General features: G+C 42.7%; 1 protein-coding gene across 1 annotated transcript in view; it reads right to left on the bottom strand.

Annotated features, from left to right (window-relative positions):
• The window catches only part of SERINC5 (serine incorporator 5), a 20,624-nt gene extending 5,906 nt beyond the window's left edge, over positions 1–14,718 (bottom strand). The window contains exons 1-6 of the mRNA XM_008947217.1: positions 14,557–14,718; positions 7,908–8,086; positions 7,548–7,630; positions 4,606–4,699; positions 2,843–3,054; positions 1,910–2,005 (exon numbers count right to left, since the gene is read on the bottom strand). Of these exons, the coding sequence (XP_008945465.1) occupies positions 1,910–2,005; positions 2,843–3,054; positions 4,606–4,699; positions 7,548–7,630; positions 7,908–8,086; positions 14,557–14,640 (748 nt within the window). The 5' untranslated portion in view covers positions 14,641–14,718. The remainder of the gene's footprint in view (positions 1–1,909; positions 2,006–2,842; positions 3,055–4,605; positions 4,700–7,547; positions 7,631–7,907; positions 8,087–14,556) is intronic.
• Positions 14,719–17,391: the final 2,673 nt, after the last annotated feature.

Here is a 17,391-nt window from a genome sequence, read left to right as displayed (position 1 = left end):
AATGCCTCTGAAGCAAGGTAGCCCACTGTTTGGCAGGCCTTTTAGCCTGTGACAAGCACAGGTTTAACAGACATGACCTTTAGTTTGCCTATTCCTTCTAAAAACACTTCTAATGCTGCTTTTTTTGGGTGTTGCAAATAAATAGTTGTAGCTTGCACTTTCTTCAGGCCTCGTTTGCAAGGTAACCAATTTGCAATATGGCCAGTTTGAAAGTCCCTCCTTGAGTAACGAGTCAACATTAGGCAAGTTCATGACAAATCTCAGTGACAGGGCATGGGACAGCTTAGTAAGTGCCAGTACCCCACACATTCTCCAGCACATGGCTCTGTAAAAGCTGCACAGGCCAGTATGAGAGTTCTTATCGCAGAGACAGAAGACAAAGGAGCATCTCTGAAAGCAGATGACAACCATGAGAGTTCTCAGGTCGGGGAAGACAAGGAGGAACCTCTGCATCAGTAATTCTGAGAGAGTGTGCTTGGTGCATTCTGTGACAAATTCAATAACCACTCTTGCAACACATGTAAGAAGAATCACAGCACTCACTTAACTGCCGAAGACCTTCCCTGTCACAAGCATGAAATAATACTAGGCCAATGATTTAATTCCTTAAATTTTTCTTGAATTTCTTTAATTCTAACTTAATTAAGTAACTTTCATAATTTTCTTAATTTTTCTTTTTTTTTTTTTTGTGTCAGCTCTTATGACCAATTCAGGTGTCTTCTAAATTAACTTCTAGATTGATTCAAAAACACTGCTTAAGCTCCCTAAGTAATTCTTCCACCTTAATACTGTCTGTTTTTTCTTCTTAGCTCTAGAATACATTTATGTGTTGCCTACACAAGTGTAACAGATAAGAGATTCTTTCCCTCATCTCTCCCATTTCCTCTTAGGAGGTGTCTGTAAAAACTTTTTCCTGCTAACAGACTTATTATCCTCTACTTATTGTTGCTTCAACTGTTCCACACTAAATATTGAGCCATAATAAAGAAGGGGGTTTTGGCATTACTAATTTGAACCAGAGAAGTCTTTAAGTGAAAAGAATGCTTCCTGTCCAAGTAGGTGAATCTGATGGTTACCTGGGAAGATGAAACAGTTTCAATTGCACTTGTAAAGTCTGGCTGTGATTTTGTAGCATGAGGAACTTAAAACTCTACAGAGTTCCCTACTCCCGGATTGCAACCCCAGTTGTTAGAAGGTTAAGTGGAATCCAGGAACTCTGCTGAAGAACAGCATCATCTCAAGCAAATGCAACATAACTCCCCAAGTCCTTTCTCAGAATTTTAGCTCTCAAAACAGATGATTAGTAGTTTCTCAAGTTTTTGCTCCATTAGTCCAGCTAAGGCTATCTAGCATACCAGTTCTAGGAGAAAAGAAGTGATTTTACTATCCACTCTCACAGCCAGCACATAACAACTGGTGGTACACCTAGTAAACTTTTGGATGGAGCTGATCACCCAGCTTCTTCCAGAGGCATCCAAGAGCCACTCATTCCAACTTCTTTCCTGTCCCATCATGTGACAAACGTAACATGGACTTAGTCACATAACGTACTTAGTTTAGTTTACCTACCAGAACATGCACGTGCCACACAAAGAAGAAGCTACAAGACTCTTGGAAATTTATCTGTAGGGAACAGTCTGGAACTACCCTGGTGCAACAGATGCAACTCACCCAGGGTAAATTAACGTCCTCTAGACCAAACCATTTAAGGTACATGGCAAGTACCAATCACACAGTCTCTCTGCTGCAGAGATTTAGTTTTAGCACTTGCAATTTCTTCTGCATAGGCCAGAAAATACTAAACGCAGCACTCCTATATCCCTGATTTTGTTAGCTCTGGTTTGCTAAATTATTGCTTTCCATATATTGCACATCTAAAAGAATTTATGTAAAGCAATAGATAACTTACTAGTTTCTGGTGGCTTGCTGGATAGTGCTGAGAAAGTGAGATACATGACATAGCAGCTGATAACTCCAGATTGCAGCAAACCAGAATGGGGCTGGCCTTTGCAAGAAAGAATAAAATAAGTAAGTTTTTGCAGATACTTTAACAAACTGAAAAAGAATTTTGTAGTCTTTAAAGAACAGCACACTAATATCCTTCAGAAGAGAAGAGCATCTTTTATGTTTTACTTAAAGCAGTCCGTAAGTCTTTGAGGCAGTTTAGATGCATTTCCACTGGCAAGTAAAGAGAAAAGCGTCTGTCCTTTAGTTCTGCAGGCTGTTGTAGAAAGGCATTAAAGATTCCCACATAAGTAATGAATCACCCCTCTGCTCTCGCCAAAGGCACCAGCTTTCCCAAAGCTACTGACAAGCTGCCATGATAGTTTTATTTTCCCATAAAATTTGTGCTGGAGTCACTCAAATAACTATTTTCAGGCCCAACATAAGCAAGATACTACCAGCACACATAAAATATACCAATGTATCAAAATACTGCTGTCAACTCCTCGAGGCCCAAACTTTACAGATGGTAAATCAGAAGGAGTCAAAAGTAAGCGGTAAACCAGTGGTGAATGAGTTTGACAGCTATTTACCTAAACTGCTACCATTGCAAGAGTTGTGTAAGCTCCACAACACATAACCAGCCATCAGCACATGAGCCTTCTTCACAGTGTGACTGCCTGAGGGCACACCCAAAATGTCTCACACCCCTGCCGTTTTAGCAGCTGAGCTCATGACCAGCAACAGCACTTCACAGAGTGGAAAAAGGGACTGGGGCAAGAGCAGCACCAGCTCTGAACTGTCATGAGACCTTCTGCCCAGAACATGGCTCATGCCTCCAGGCATACAACTGCAGCAGCACCAGAAGCCCAGGAGGAGAAGAGGTCAGTGGACTCACGATTCTGGACACAGGGTGATATGGCCACCAGAGACACAAAGAGGCACAGGCCACCGTTAACACCGATCAGAACCTTGTTGTACGTGCAGCCCTCCGAGCGTGTGTAGAAGAGAGCCATGAGGACCAGGGCTGCCACGGCAATGGAGTACAAGATGAGAGTGACCAAGGCAAGCAAACCATTCCACATCTGCTTGTGGTTTGCACCTGCAGTCCTGGGGAGAGAGAGAGAGAGAAGCATTTTATCTTTGTCTTCCCTCCCTCAAAAAATAAGGTTCTAGTAGCTGAACAGTTCATCTCTTCAGACATGAAAAGACAGTGCATAATTTCCTGAAGAATGTGTATGTCACTACACCAACACAGGACCCTGCAAGGTTCCTCCCATGAAACAGAGATAAACATTCATCACCATTAGTGTTTATCTTCTGTATTACCATGCCCAGCTGTTTCTGTAATTATAGCCCAGCATGACACCTACAACTCCCAGCCTCTGGGATCAGCCCATCAGTGCATCTCAGCTCAATATGGAATTCAGCATACCCCAGACTCAGCTAGCAAGCAGTGCTCTTCACACAAGGACAGCAAAGGCATATTGCTGGGTGCTGCTTCTCTTCCACCCCTTGCATTAATTGGACAGTTCTACTACCCTTTTGCTCAAAAAGCCTCCTCTTCATTTGGGTCTGTCCCACTAGCCTCCCTCAGCTAAAGTGTGGTCTATCTTGTTTTCCTCTCTCTACCTTCCCTCTCACAGAAATCTACCCTCTTGCAGAAATCACTGGGTTTTTAGGAATAGCAACTACAAAAAGCTGTTTTGGCACAAAAGGCTTTTTGGTGCATGGAAGGTTTTTTTGGGGTTTTATTGTTGTTTTGTGGAAATATGACTTATTTGAAAAGAATATGTAGCACAGAGAGTGCTGAAGTTAAATGCTGTTGTTGGAAATCTTTCATCCACAAAAAAGCAGTAAAAATACCTGTGATATAAGATCTCACCTCTTCCTCCATAAAAGCAGGTAGCTAACAAAGCCCAAATGTTTACTAAAACTCCTTCTTAGCAATCAGCTAAGAACTAGAACAGAAAAAGAACACAAAGGTTTCTAGAGGAAGAAATGAGAGAGAAAAAGTGGCAGCAGGAGCCCCTGTGCATATGTGGGAGGACAATTTAGATATTTTAAACTGATCAGAGGCTAGTGTCTAGAAAGGTAACAGCAAATATGCTTAAACCAGAAATTAAGTCAATGCCAAAATAGGGTGTATGTGGCTTGATAATGGAATCTTGCACATTCAGATGAAAGCAAATAAGCTGAAGAGAAAGTAGCAGTTTTCATGCCAAAGAAAAAAAAAATGTTGTGCATTAAGCCGACACAAAAAAAGGGAGGATTTAATAGTACAGTTTCACTGCTACATTTTGCAAATCCAGTTTTATTGTCTTGCAACACTCTGTTTCTTAGCAGGTATATTTTCACATAAAATATAAAACAACTTCAAGTAAGAGGGTTTTGCACCCCAACAAATCCCTACTACTTATTGGAAGCCGAGCAATTCAGGTTAAGAACGAATCAGCAGAGCAGAAGTGAATAAGGAGGAATCATCTCTGCTAGGGAAGGAGAAAGTAAATGAAGCAAAGATGAACAGTTCTAAGCATTGACATTAAAATGTCTATTGTCAGAAGTTACATCTATGCTACTTTTAAAATTTTTTAAATGAGAAATGTATTGTTCAAGAGTCCACCAGAATTTTATGCAAATAACTACCTGTCAAACACATACCAATTTTTATTCCATTTGTGTGCGAACTCAACAAGCAGGATGAGTTGAATGGCAATGAAAAGGAAACCTCCTGTTGCTCCTACATAGCGCCAGGCTGCAAGGCAGAGAGGCAGAAAATAGGTCAAACTGCAGTCGCCTTTCCCTCGAGATAAAATGGAATTACTGTCTCTGCAGTGAAGCTGCTATGCAGTGTGAATATCTCAAGCCCACCTATGTAGCAGATGATGAGAGATTTCAGCTGACAGGCCAGCTCAGCTAACTCAAGATTAGCTCCCTGACAAATTCAGCCTGCAACCTGCTGCACTTTCAAAATATGCCTGTTAGGACATTTGTTGAGTTTCCCTCACCTGAAGAATTTTTGTGGAGACTACAAGTTGCTATATCCAGACAAGGAAATACTGAATCCTTTATTTGTCACTGGTGGAAGGGAGGTGGTGTGAAGGCATTTCACAGGAATCTAAACCCTGAAATTGCAAAGTACTGAAACCCAGTACTAAAAAGGGCAATTTCTTCCCTTCCAGATTCCAATACCACAGAAAAGTAAAGGTGGAGCTTATCTATTTACAGACACTGTCCCGAGCCACTCCCAAACAGACAGGAACACTTGGTATTCACTGACTAGTTTTAAGCCAGGTTATTTGGCTACTTAACCATTGACCTACATAGACTGTATTTGGGTAGCTGTTTTGATACTTGCGACAACAGATCTCTTATGTACAGCACCAGAAGTCTCTGAGGAAATACAGATACCTGTTTAAATGGGGAGCTGCACGTACAGCTCGTGCTGCTGTGCAGTGTATAGCCTATAAATTACTCCAGGTGGGCAGCTGATTTCAGCGAAGACCACCAAGGCAGTGCATTAGCCAAGTTCAGAGATACGCTGCCATTGTGGTTTCCTTTTGAAATTTTCATGTAAGTGGAAGAACAGAACAGAAGAGTTAGGGCACATTACCCTTAGCAGATGATGTAGAGATTTTTATTTTTGACTGTAACATAAGCTTTTTATCTGGAAACAAATAAAAATGCCATTTGTCTGCATTTGCTAAATGTATTGTATGCAGCTGATAATCATGCTGTTTGTTAAACGACGCAAAAAAACAGAAGAAAGTGGCACGTAAGATGTACATAAAAAACTGGGAACAAGTTGTGCGCGTGAGTATTAAATAGCCAGATCCTCAGGATCTCCCACTGCCACAGTCAAGACACTGCAGGATGTTTTACAGATCCGTCATAGATCAGGTTGGTATGGCCACTGTGGATTTAACACCACAGCCCCCACAAACCTAGTACTTTCATATAATAAGTCTTCCTCCACAATTAAAAAACTGCTAAACATGGGAAGCGTGACAAGAGCTACTTTTTTTTTAAAAGAAAAACTAAGCAAACTAAGAGAGTGCTAAAAAAAAAAAAAAAAAGACAAAAAAAGACAGCGTAGGTTTCCTGATGGGAGAGAAAAAAGGGGAAAATAAAACTACACAATACACCAAACATCTATAAATCTCAACTTCGGTGGCTGACTGAAGGACAGATCTGCAGAATGAGCAGCATCCAGCCTTAGAGAAAGTCAAGAGCTAATCTAGGGAAGGTTATGATGTATCTCCACACTACATTAGGCTGCTGTTGAGAAACAGCACTCTTATTAGCACAAAAAGTTCTGTTTCCCCTTTTCCCCAAACACTTCAGTTCTTGATAACTTCTCACCATGAAAAGGGTCACTTGCTCAGATGACAGACTGTCTTGCTTGCTTGGGAGTACAATGCATTGCACCATTACATCTCAGTAATCCAAACGGGGATGAGATACTAAGGACAAGCAAATACAACCATGCTGCTGACTTTGCAGAGGAGATGAATACAAATAAGGAGCCCCCTACTTCTGTGGCATTAAACTGAACTAAGACTGAACAAGTGGCTGGTAAGAGCAAGAAGCTGAATTACACCTATCAGTGTTTTTTACCTTAGCTTCCCAGAGCACTGTGTTTACAGTACATCTGCCCACTCTATTCTCTTGCCCCGTGCTACTCCTTCCTCTAACCCTTTTAAACATCCTGGCTAGAGGAGATTGGTGTTGAAAACACAGGTAACCAAGCAAGCCTCAGTGGAAGCAGGCAGCAGACACAACTGCTCCTTTGCATTACTGATCCCATATCCCTTCCCACCTGCCCACGTCTCAACAACTTAAGGTCTTACAAGTACCTGGCAAACTGAAGAGCACAAACTCATCTTGGTATTACCAGGACTTTTGCTCCCAGCACACAAAAGGCCTGTGAGAAGCCTCACCAGAGCTGTCATTTAAGCACTGAGACAGCACCAGCATGCTTGTGCAGTGCCAGGGCATCCTCCAACACTGGAGATGCTTCAGGGATGGCATCCTCAGCAGAGTACTCACAACAAGCCCAAGAAGTCTAATTTTACCTTACTGCACTCACACCACCAGTCCGAAAGCTAACAATATCTCAAATTCTTCTGTGGCACTGCAGGTTTCCAGGCAAGCACCCGCCCCGGGCAGGCCACCGTGGCTCCTTAAGCACATGCACGCTTGGACCGCGCGCACGGACCGGGGCTGCTGCGCTGCGCGGAGGTATCCGCACCAGCAAACCGACACGTGGCTCTGCGCTCCCCAGGGGACTACTTCTGGTGCACCCTCACAGCTCCCTGCTTCTAAAAGAATTTGCCAGACAGCACCACAGTGGTATTTTTACCTACCCGTTTTGCCTGCTCTTAGAAAAAAACATGCTCTCTACTGCACATTCCCATGAAGACCACATACTCTGTGCCCAGCAAGTTCCCCCCAGACAGCTCCAAACACACCTTTTGCACTAGACTATATTGGTTTTATTTGCAGAAATATGGCAATAATCATGTTGATCACATCTTGAGGACTTATAACTACTCACATGACAGGACAGAACAAAGCCGCGTAACAAAACAAGTGGAACATACCATTGAGGAAAGTGTCCTGATCAGGAATGAAGAAGGCTCCTGAGCACATTGCTGCCAGAAGGATAAGTTTAATGAGCCAGAATCTAGGCAAGAGGGAGGAAAAAATAAAATCAGATGGTTTTAATAGAAATTACAGGTCTTCAATTCAAGCACCATGAGGAGCCTCTAATAAAGCCTAACAAGAGAAAAAACAGCCTTCGGTGACCAGATGCCACTTTAGTTTCACTTGGCTGCATTATTTCTGACAGAAACAGTAAAATTAACTTTCGAGTTGGTTTGGTTTTTTACCTAGTATTACACCCAACTGGAAAGCAAATGGCACAGACCTGTAAAGCAGAAACAAAGCAAACAAATACTCACCCGTTATGAATGTATGCTCGGCAGCTTTTGCTGCTGTTAATTTTGATGGTGAACAAGAAGAACAAAAAGAAGAAACAAGCCATTCCAAAACAGACTTTGTACACCGCAGAGTATCCCACCAACTTCTCACACATCTCACCCGCCTGAATACCCTTGCACATCTGCTTGTAGAAGGGAATCTGGAAAGCACAACATGTTACAAGCTGTTAGATAGGACACAGGGCTCCACGTAACCAAGCATGTCCACATTTAAGTTAACAGAAAGTCGGTGGTGCATAATTTAAGAACTTTCAGTCTTGATACCCCTCAGCCTGGATTTAAGGGTTCAAAAGGCATTAAGGAATGTGAAGCAATTTAATGAAAGTTTTCTCGATCTTCTACTCTCAACTCCTTCCAGATGCTTTCGGGTACAATTCCACCTGCCTTTCCTTCAGCTCCATCAGTTTAAGCCATCCCTGAACCTTGCTGCTTATCCCCACACCCCAAGGACCCTCTCCCTTCTTCCTATGCTTTACAGCAAAAGACTTTGACTGTTTCAGCCATCCCACTTACATGAGCCATACCAGTGGTTTTACTAGCCAAAGGGGCATGAGTGGGTCCACAAGGCAGGGTGCTGTGGCTTATGGTGCCTTCCAAGGCAGACCAAAGCACACCCTGGGAGCACAGGGGCAGCAAGCCCCCTCCTCTCCACAACAGCCTCAGAAAGGGAGTTGTGCCAATTGCCCTAATTACGTTTTAAATCAACAGAGAGGCAGGAAAATTCCACCTTTCCCTTGACTCATTAAATATTTGCCTTTAAGGCCTTGCTCTCACCGCAAGGGGAAAGCAAACAGCTGCACATTTTGACTTCAGTTTCAGCAGGCAGACATGATGCTGGGCACTCCAAAAAGCAGGTCTGTGTGGCCAGGGCCCGCTCCTGTGGGATGCTGCTGAGCCGACAGCTCCCTCGCAGCTAGGGAGCCATTCAGCTGAGCAGAAATACAGGCATTTAATTAGAAAACCGCCGTTCCTTTCAAAGCAAGAAGGGCTTCTCTGTGTGCACACAGCTCTCCGCTGAGACTGGTGAGAGCAGCTGAGCGACAGAGCAAACCCTCTGGAGCTAGCCACTGCTCCCTGCACAGGTAACTGGAGCAGAGAGGAGACAGCGTGTGCCAGGATACAACGTGCACAAACAAATAACTCGGGCATAGCAAATGGGAATCAGATTTCAGAAAGCATTCAGCCAGGCCAGATTTTGCTTAGGAAAAATACACAAAGAGTGTAGGCAACACAATCCTTGAACATTTGCAAGAAATTAGCAAAGATAGGAGTCTCTCCTTTCTTCAGCAAGCAGGTCCAGCACACAAAATCAGGACAGGGAAAGAACAAACAGGACCCAAGAGCAAGCAATCAGGTAGTGCTCCCAGCTGGGTAGAAAGCCATCTGAGATGCAGGTAATAAGGGATCACAGGCAAACTGCTGGCTTCCAGCCACCAGGCTCTGAAGGCCTGTTTCCCTCAGCAGGGTATGCAACTTCCCATCCCATGCCAGCAACCCAAACCAGTCAGGATCTTAACAACCCCCCCAGCAGTTTCCCCAAAAGAGCAAATATTTTAGCAGCTCACAGCAACTGCGTTACTGTCCTACAGGTAGCAAACCTAACTACAGTACCGAGCTGCTAGGAAGGAAGAAGTGTGTAGGTGGGCTAGAAGCAGACAAGGAAATGAAAAGGTCTCAATGCAGTTGCACGGTGTTAGAAAAATGGACTCAAGCTGGGCAACTTCGAGCTGCTCCTTCAGAATTAACTCAGACATGAGTAGGCCCTGCATAAGAAGCTAGACAGTAAACAAGCAGCTGAGGCTAACTCACACCCAAGACATTTTAGAGAGCTCTTAAGGAACTGTCGAAGCATCAGCAATCCCTTCCCTAGGTCTTAACAGTTAATGGAAGGTCAGACTGGGCAAATGTGCTAGCATTTGAATCACACAAATGGACAGAGTGCAGTAATTTAAGAGAACTATCAATGCCACAGTGATGCCAGGGCAAGCCAAGGGGCGGCAGCAATGTCCAGGAAAGAAAATGGGCTATCAACTAATGCTTTCCAGTCTCTGCTCATAGTAGCCATGAGTCAGAAGAGATTAAAAAGATGTATAATGCTGAACTAACAATATTTTTGAGCAAGAAAGATATTCGTTGGCTATAGATGACAAGTACTGACCAAGGAGACAGATTTCTGTACAATCTGTACTTAGTACCAAGCAGCATTTTGCTTATGAGACTTATAGAAAAAAAAAAATGTACCATGGAACTTGATTAATTGACTATCTAATTAATAATAGATCTCTGGAGCATCTTCTTTAATTGCATAGGTTTCTACAGAGATCTTGATGGGATTTTTGACCCTGTATGTTATTTTCTCCATTTAATAGTAATTTCCTTTCAGATCTGGCTGAGAGACGATGGATGGATTCACAAAAACAATAGCTCAGTTTATGCCTACACAAGCAATAAAGAGCTCAGCCCTCATGTAGTATGCACAATACAGCAGTAAGTGATGGCCACAGAACAGCCCTGGGGGACTGAACGCTCTTTTCAAGATTCATGATCCTGAAGGAACAAAACAAGAATAAAACCAAACTCTTGGGGACCTCGGCAGATAATAAACACATGCACAATGCTGGGGACAACAGGACTGATGTAATGAAAAAGGCATGTTTTTGTGAGAGAATAGTCTGCTGCTGGGAACAACTTATCACACCTTATGTGACTTCTTCACTGAAAGTCAAAAATGACTACTTTTTAAAAAACATTCTGTATCTCTGAAACATGTTTAGCTGCTGAGCAACTTGCCCAGCCTATGTGTTTTCCAAGGATTTCCATGTGCTGGGTAGTTTTGCCAGCTGTTAGTCACGGATTAGTTATTTGCCAGGTCCGAGATAGTGAAATACCTACTTTTATACCTTTAAAAGCAACATAAGGAATTATAAATAAATTTGGCCTTTACTATAAATTCTTTCACTGCTGAGGAGGCGACAAAGCAAGCCAACGTGGCCACACCATGTGCAGACTACAGTCATCTGGGGCTCTGCCACCTCAGAGCTTGGTCTGTCTGCACCCAAACATGTGAATGCAAGGGCACAGGGAACAGCATCACAGGGGGAATAAGAAGGAAGAAGTGTGTAGAAACGCGCATAAAGAACCCAAGCCATCTTACATATACAACTGAATTCTTATCAGAAACAGGCAATAGGCATTTGCACTTAAAGCTCATTTTGGTAGCAAATCAGGGGTTTAATATAATGCAGCGAAGGGCCAAGATAGAAACCTGGCCAGGGAAACAAGCCTGAAAGCATGCCCTGCCAGAATATGGAACCATCTAGAACCGAAATGCTCTGACACAACTGAACTGGTTTTTACTGGTGTTTGTTGTCCTGAAAACATCTTTCTCGGTTCTCCTTTCATTATTAAGCAGGACATGGATATTTTCAGGGTGAAACCACAAGTTTTGAAACAGCTTTAACATGAAAAATTTAATTTAAAAAATTAATAAAAACACTATTTTGACAGACTGAAATAATTCTCTGTTTTCTTCCATTATCATCTCAAGGCCTAAGAAATGCAAGGTTTTGCTTCAACAGAACATTTGTGAGCAAAGCTGTATTTGTTTTCAAACAAATCAGAATAACTGGAAGAAATATATAATACATGGATCAAGGCACAGAAGCACTTTTTCAAGCTGGGTCCTGCTTTCTTCATTTTGGAACATAGTCAAGTCTCCAAACCATTTTGTGTAACTGCATATTGCTCTTTTCTGTCTTTATGTCCCTATCCTCGAGGCTTTCATGTCTTGACTGGGGCTCTATGTCACCCTTTGCCTGGATACACAACCATGCCTCTCTGAAATCTATTCTACACAGCAGGATTCAAAATATTTTCCCCATCAAAACCACCCACTTCTTCCCTACTCCTCCATTGTCTCTTGCTTATTCTCCAGAGATCAAACATAAAAGCACTGGCATCTTTGCACATTTTTCAGAATTTAGCACTCCGGGTCTCTCTCTCCGTTGGTGTCCCATCGGCACAGGAACAGCTCAGGAGAATGGGGAAGAATGAAAACAATGGAGAAAAAACTCCCCAGAGAAAAAATTCCCCACAAAGACACTGTTCAATTCTTAAGGCTCACCATAAAATACAATGTCCTTGAAATGCTGCTAGTTAAACGAGGAACCAAAGTTTTCAAACCGCAACCAAATACTCAACAGGTACCACGTCCTTCCACAGACGTGGTTTCGTCTACCTGCCAGCTTTGGTGGGGATGTGGAAGATGAGACCCCTGAGATAATGCCCCATTTTTCCAGCCATGTTGCAAGGCACAGAGCAGGTCCCCAGCTCTAAGTTAGTAATGGCAGAGTCTGGCACCTTGGGAACTAAAAAACTGTCCTAAACCTGTTTCAACTGGCAGAATACATGTCTGTGGGGGTAAATAAATATTGCAAAACAAATACAAACATTTTAAAAAATTTTCTAGGGTGTCCATAAGAGACTTAACATTTGCTGTTGCTTTCTCTCAAATAATGCCCAAGGACAAAGTGCTACAATAAAATACTTTAGAACTACTTGGGAGCTTGTAGAGCTTGTAGGCAGTCCATAAAAAAACCTCTCACTGACAGGTCAGCCTCCTTTCATGTAACATCAGCATGAGTATTTGAACCCTAAACCGGTAAAGGAGACAGAGGGTTCCCAGCCAAGATGATGGCCCCACAGAGGTCTGTACTAAAACTTTAATTTCCCTCTTTTTTTTAAGTTTTAATACAAAACTTGAAAAAAATCTAATGAAAATTAATTAAAATTCTTTCTCCTCCCCAGGGATAGGGTGAGGTCCTAGAAGCATTGCTCAAAGTGCTTGTGTATAGTCTTGCTTCAAGAGCTAGGAGGCCTCTGTGATTGAACCAAAAGTGAAGGAATCACTAAGTGCCCAGCACTTTCAAAAGACCGTTCATGTTGGGAAGCTGAGACTGGTTAGTCTAAATAAATATTTTCAAGGTGCACTCTCTTACAACTGGGCTGAATTAGCTTCAGTAGTCTTTGAAATTTTAACAGCCCCAAACATAATTATTAAATTAGAGAGTGGATAAAGAAAGCCTACTTTCAGATGGTCCATTTCCCATTCAAAGACACCAAATGCTCTAAATTAAGAGGGTGATTATCTTTCCACTTCACACTAACAGCTACTCTTTGTGCCATTTCTTCCCACACTGAGCTTTCAAGACTATGAACTGGAAAAGAAATTTGGCAATTCTGAAAAACAAGTTGTTGAAGGCTTCTTGAATCACTTTTCTGTTGGATAAAGAGCGTGTATTTTTTGTTAGGGATACAAGCTGCATTAAAACCACACTACTGATGGAAAACAACTTTATGAAATTTGGATATGAGCACATAATTTGTCTCCCACACACTTGAGTTCCTTGGGTTATTCACTTTTTTGCCAGGCTAAGCATCTAGTAAGTCAAAGTAATTCCTGGCGAGAGATTTCAGCATGCACGTGCTGAAGAGTTTCTAAGTTGTAGCTCACAGGCAAGTACCATGTCTGTACTGGGTGCTCTCACAGGGCTGTCAGCAGCTTCTGGTGGCTGGAGGTAAGAAGGTGGCACTGGGATAACTCAAGCAAAGCACTGTTAAATGAAAGAAAACTAGGACAAGACTTACAAAGAGGATACAATAGGAAGAAAGAAAGGTCACTGGCAGTGGAGCACTAACCCCCTCACATTAGCCCTGTTACAAGTCCACTGGTTCATCTGTGTTGCAGGTACGTAGTGCTACCATCATCTTCTTGACTGGGGCTGCTACAGAGGAAGGTGTTTCACTTAAAACCAGACTTCTCTTCTTGTAGTTTATAGAGGGTGAGAGAAAGGATTTGTGCTACTGAGAGTAACTTGGGTGGCTTAAGAACCCAAACCAAAGAAGTAGTACAACAAGTCTGGTGTGGGACTGCAAGCAGGCTCATGAGCATTTAGCTCAGGAAAGTTATATTAAGACTGTGAAGGAAAGTGAAGTTTTAAAATCTAGTTTTAGCCACAGCTTCCTTCATGCTTTTGAAGTTTTTTAATTAAAAAGACAATTAAAGATGAACAATATCTGCTGTGGCTAGAGGCCATGTGAACACAATGACTCAATACACACTCTTGAAAACCCCTTGTAAAGGATCCGCAACGTTGTCTTTGTAGTAGTCTGTCACACAGCAGCAAGAACATAAAATTAGAATTATAAAATTATAAATGCAACACTTGAAGTGTTGTTGAAGAGTTATCTTCAGATTTGCTGCTTCTACTACTAAACAAGCTGCCAGAGATGAACTCAGCATTAGACTGAACTGGTATGTTCTGCTGTAACATGTTCCTTACTACCCATGCAGCAAACCTGAGATGTATTGACTTTCACCACAACAAAAGAGGAGGAAGGCTGCCAGTCCTGTGTTCCTTGACTCTTCCTGTTGTGAAATATGCTGGACAGGAAGAAGCTGGGCATACAAAACCATCCCATCTGTGTTTGGAATTGGATGAGTGGAGAGAATCGACCATGTCTTCTGAGGGAGTGCCCCTATACGGGAAGGGCTGTGGAAGGAGCCCCATTTCCTTCCACGGGCAGCAATGGGCTCATCTCTTTTACTTACGTGTGTTTTCATTTCGTTAGCTACCGTTGTTGACATCATAACACAACAGATGATAGTCACCAGGATGAAGTAAAGCGCATACATGAAGCGGGTGCTGGTTGATTGCTTTATCTTGGGGCAGCATTTGCAGCACAAAGAACAAGCGGCAGTACCGCAGCAGCAGGCCAGCTGGAAAGTAAGACAAAAACACCAGTCATTCCATCACTGCCTTTAGGTTTTTACTGCAAAAGTCAGACAGGGAGGCTGGGAGACTTCCTGTAAGACTCCAGAATTTCTTAAGTCCTCTCCTCGGAGCTGAGCGGTATTTAAAGTGCAAGAGGACCGTCTTCTCTATAAGAAGTCTAGGTTTAAGCACGTCTAGCTTTCCCGCACACCAAGGATGAGAGTGAAGAGGATGAGGAGGAACTGCTCCTGACTTCCCAGTCCTGCTCTTTCCCACCTGTGCAGCTCATGGTCCTGATGTGTTTCACCCAGCAGAATAGGCACTGCAACAGTAATGCTCCATTTCCTGCAGTGCACTCTTCACCCTCAACAGCCAAAAATCAAATCTACACAAGGGGACAGACTCCTAAACTGCTTGCTTGTAACACACAAACAAAACTATTTTGTTTCCAAGACAAGCTGGAGGTTCTGTTTCAAAACAGCCTATACAGATCCATTTCAACTACCCAGAACCATACTGTCCTTTTTAAGGTGCCCTTTCTAGTACACACACAGACAAAAACAAACAAACAAACAAACAACACCTCTTTTTTTTCCTGCAGAACTTTTTATGCTACTAAAGACTGAGCAAAATAAAGGAGGGAGGAAAAACTGTTTTAAGCCACTCTTAAGCATAGTTGTGCTAAAGCTTTATAAACAGACAATAGCTACAAAACCCCTGAACTCAAACCAACAAACAAAACACTATGTTAATCGTTCTAAGTATTTGGGGCAGTAGAAAAAGAATCTGGAAATACTTGACTTACTGCAAATGAAACAATAGATAGTTGAGCTTGAAGGATCCAAAATACAACTGTGTCATCTTATACTGAAGAAACCCAGAGAAGAAATGCAACTTTGCAGTTATGTAGACACACTTTGCAAAGGTGAAAGTGGTGATTCCACATGCAAGATAGTAAGGAAAAAAAAAGAACCCCAGAGGCACAAGGAAAATAACACTAAATCACACTTTAGCTTATAATATCTCAAATTTTAAAACGTTATTAGAGACAGAATTCCTTGTACACTTTCATTCTTTTCTACCTGCAACAGAGAGTCCACTAGGATAAAAAACAATAAGCACAGCAAAATGCCTTACTCTACAGGTAAGCAGGAACTGAATAAATCCTGAAAGGGATATAGCTTGATGCTCATTATTTCCTTGCTGTCAACAGTATCAACTTTTAAAGAAGATGGATTCACCTTTCTGCCTTCTGCTTTTAGAAAAATCATAGATAAAATAGAAATATAAGCCTTATTTTTACACATAAGGCAGCACTGTCTTTGGCCATGCACCTCCTTGCAATAGGCAGCAGCTTCATGTGGCTCCTGTGCTCCATCCTGCAGCTGTGACCACTGCAGGAACTTCTGGACATCAGCCAAGTGGCCAGGAGTGGAGAATCTCTCTTCCAGGTTTCACTGCTGCTGACCCATAGCAACCTCACCCCTCAGCACTGCCATTTTTGAGGGGCTCTCTGTGGCTAGTGTGTAGCACAGGGGCAGTGTGCTGCCAGTGCCAGGGTCCTGAGCACTCCAAGGCCACATTTCCCCAGTGTTCCCTCAGCCCTTGGAGGGCCTGCGGGGATGTTCAGAGGGCTCCTCTGCTTTCTAGCAAGCAGCTGTTTAAGATGGATGGCTTTTCCAAGCCCTTGCCGAGGGATTCAAAATGCACGAGTGCCACATTTGCGTGTTTCAGGCAAACTTCACCGGCTTGCGTGTGCCTTCAGGAGACAAACTACCACACACTGTTTTCCTGCCAGGATGCTTCCCTCTCCAACATCAAATACTGCCTGACCCCGAAAATGGGGGTTTCACATGTGTGTTTGCAGACATGCATATCTGATGTAACTCCTCAGAGTCTGAGAACCAGACTGGTAGATCAAGGACACCCAAATAATTTCAAAGAAGTGTCTTGAAAAGACTTGCAGCTTATCATTTCCCTGCCGTGACTCTTCTCTGCAACACCCAAGCTCAGGCTTCCTGCCTTCAGCCCTGAAAGAAAGATGGTAGTGGATGAGCCCTTGCCTTGCTCGACAACAGCTCTTCAGTTTGCAGAAGACATAAAACAGGGACCATCTAACTTGGCTCCCACACTGCCCTTCTCCCAGTTCACTCCTGGATCTTATGCCAGAGGAGACGGGGGCCTCCAAGCACGCAGCTGCTAAAACTGCTGCTGCTGCAAAACAGAAACCCTCCCTAAAACACACAGAGCTCCAACTGTGGGGAATGAGCAGAACGGGCTCCTGTTGGCACCAAAGCTGGAAATCAAAAATACTATGTACATAAGCACATCGTGCAAGTATACTTTCAAAACAGAAAGAAATGGTGGCTGAATAGCAGTTTTATTTTTTTATATCTAGTGAAATTAAGTTAACTTCTACAGCATCGATCCAAGTCCAAGAAATAAGGAAGCTATGGCAAGTTAATGATTCAGCCAACAAATGGAATAATAACAGCTCAAAATAAAAACATGCCAGAAAAGTATAATCTATCCACTTCAGAATTACAGGGGAAAAAAAAAAAAAAAAAAAATTAAAGATTAAGACTAGAGGTCCTTTCAAGCTGTATCAGCCAGATCCAAAGCATCCATGATGAGCTGCAACTGCTGGCCACGCTAATCATAACATTAAAAAC

The sequence above is a fragment of the Merops nubicus genome, unplaced genomic scaffold, assembly GCF_000691845.1.
Source record: "Merops nubicus isolate BGI_N331 unplaced genomic scaffold, ASM69184v1 scaffold11659, whole genome shotgun sequence".
Lineage (NCBI taxonomy): Eukaryota > Metazoa > Chordata > Aves > Coraciiformes > Meropidae > Merops > Merops nubicus.
The sequence above is the reverse complement of the archived record's forward strand: the minus strand, read 5'-3'. Positions and strand labels throughout refer to the sequence as shown.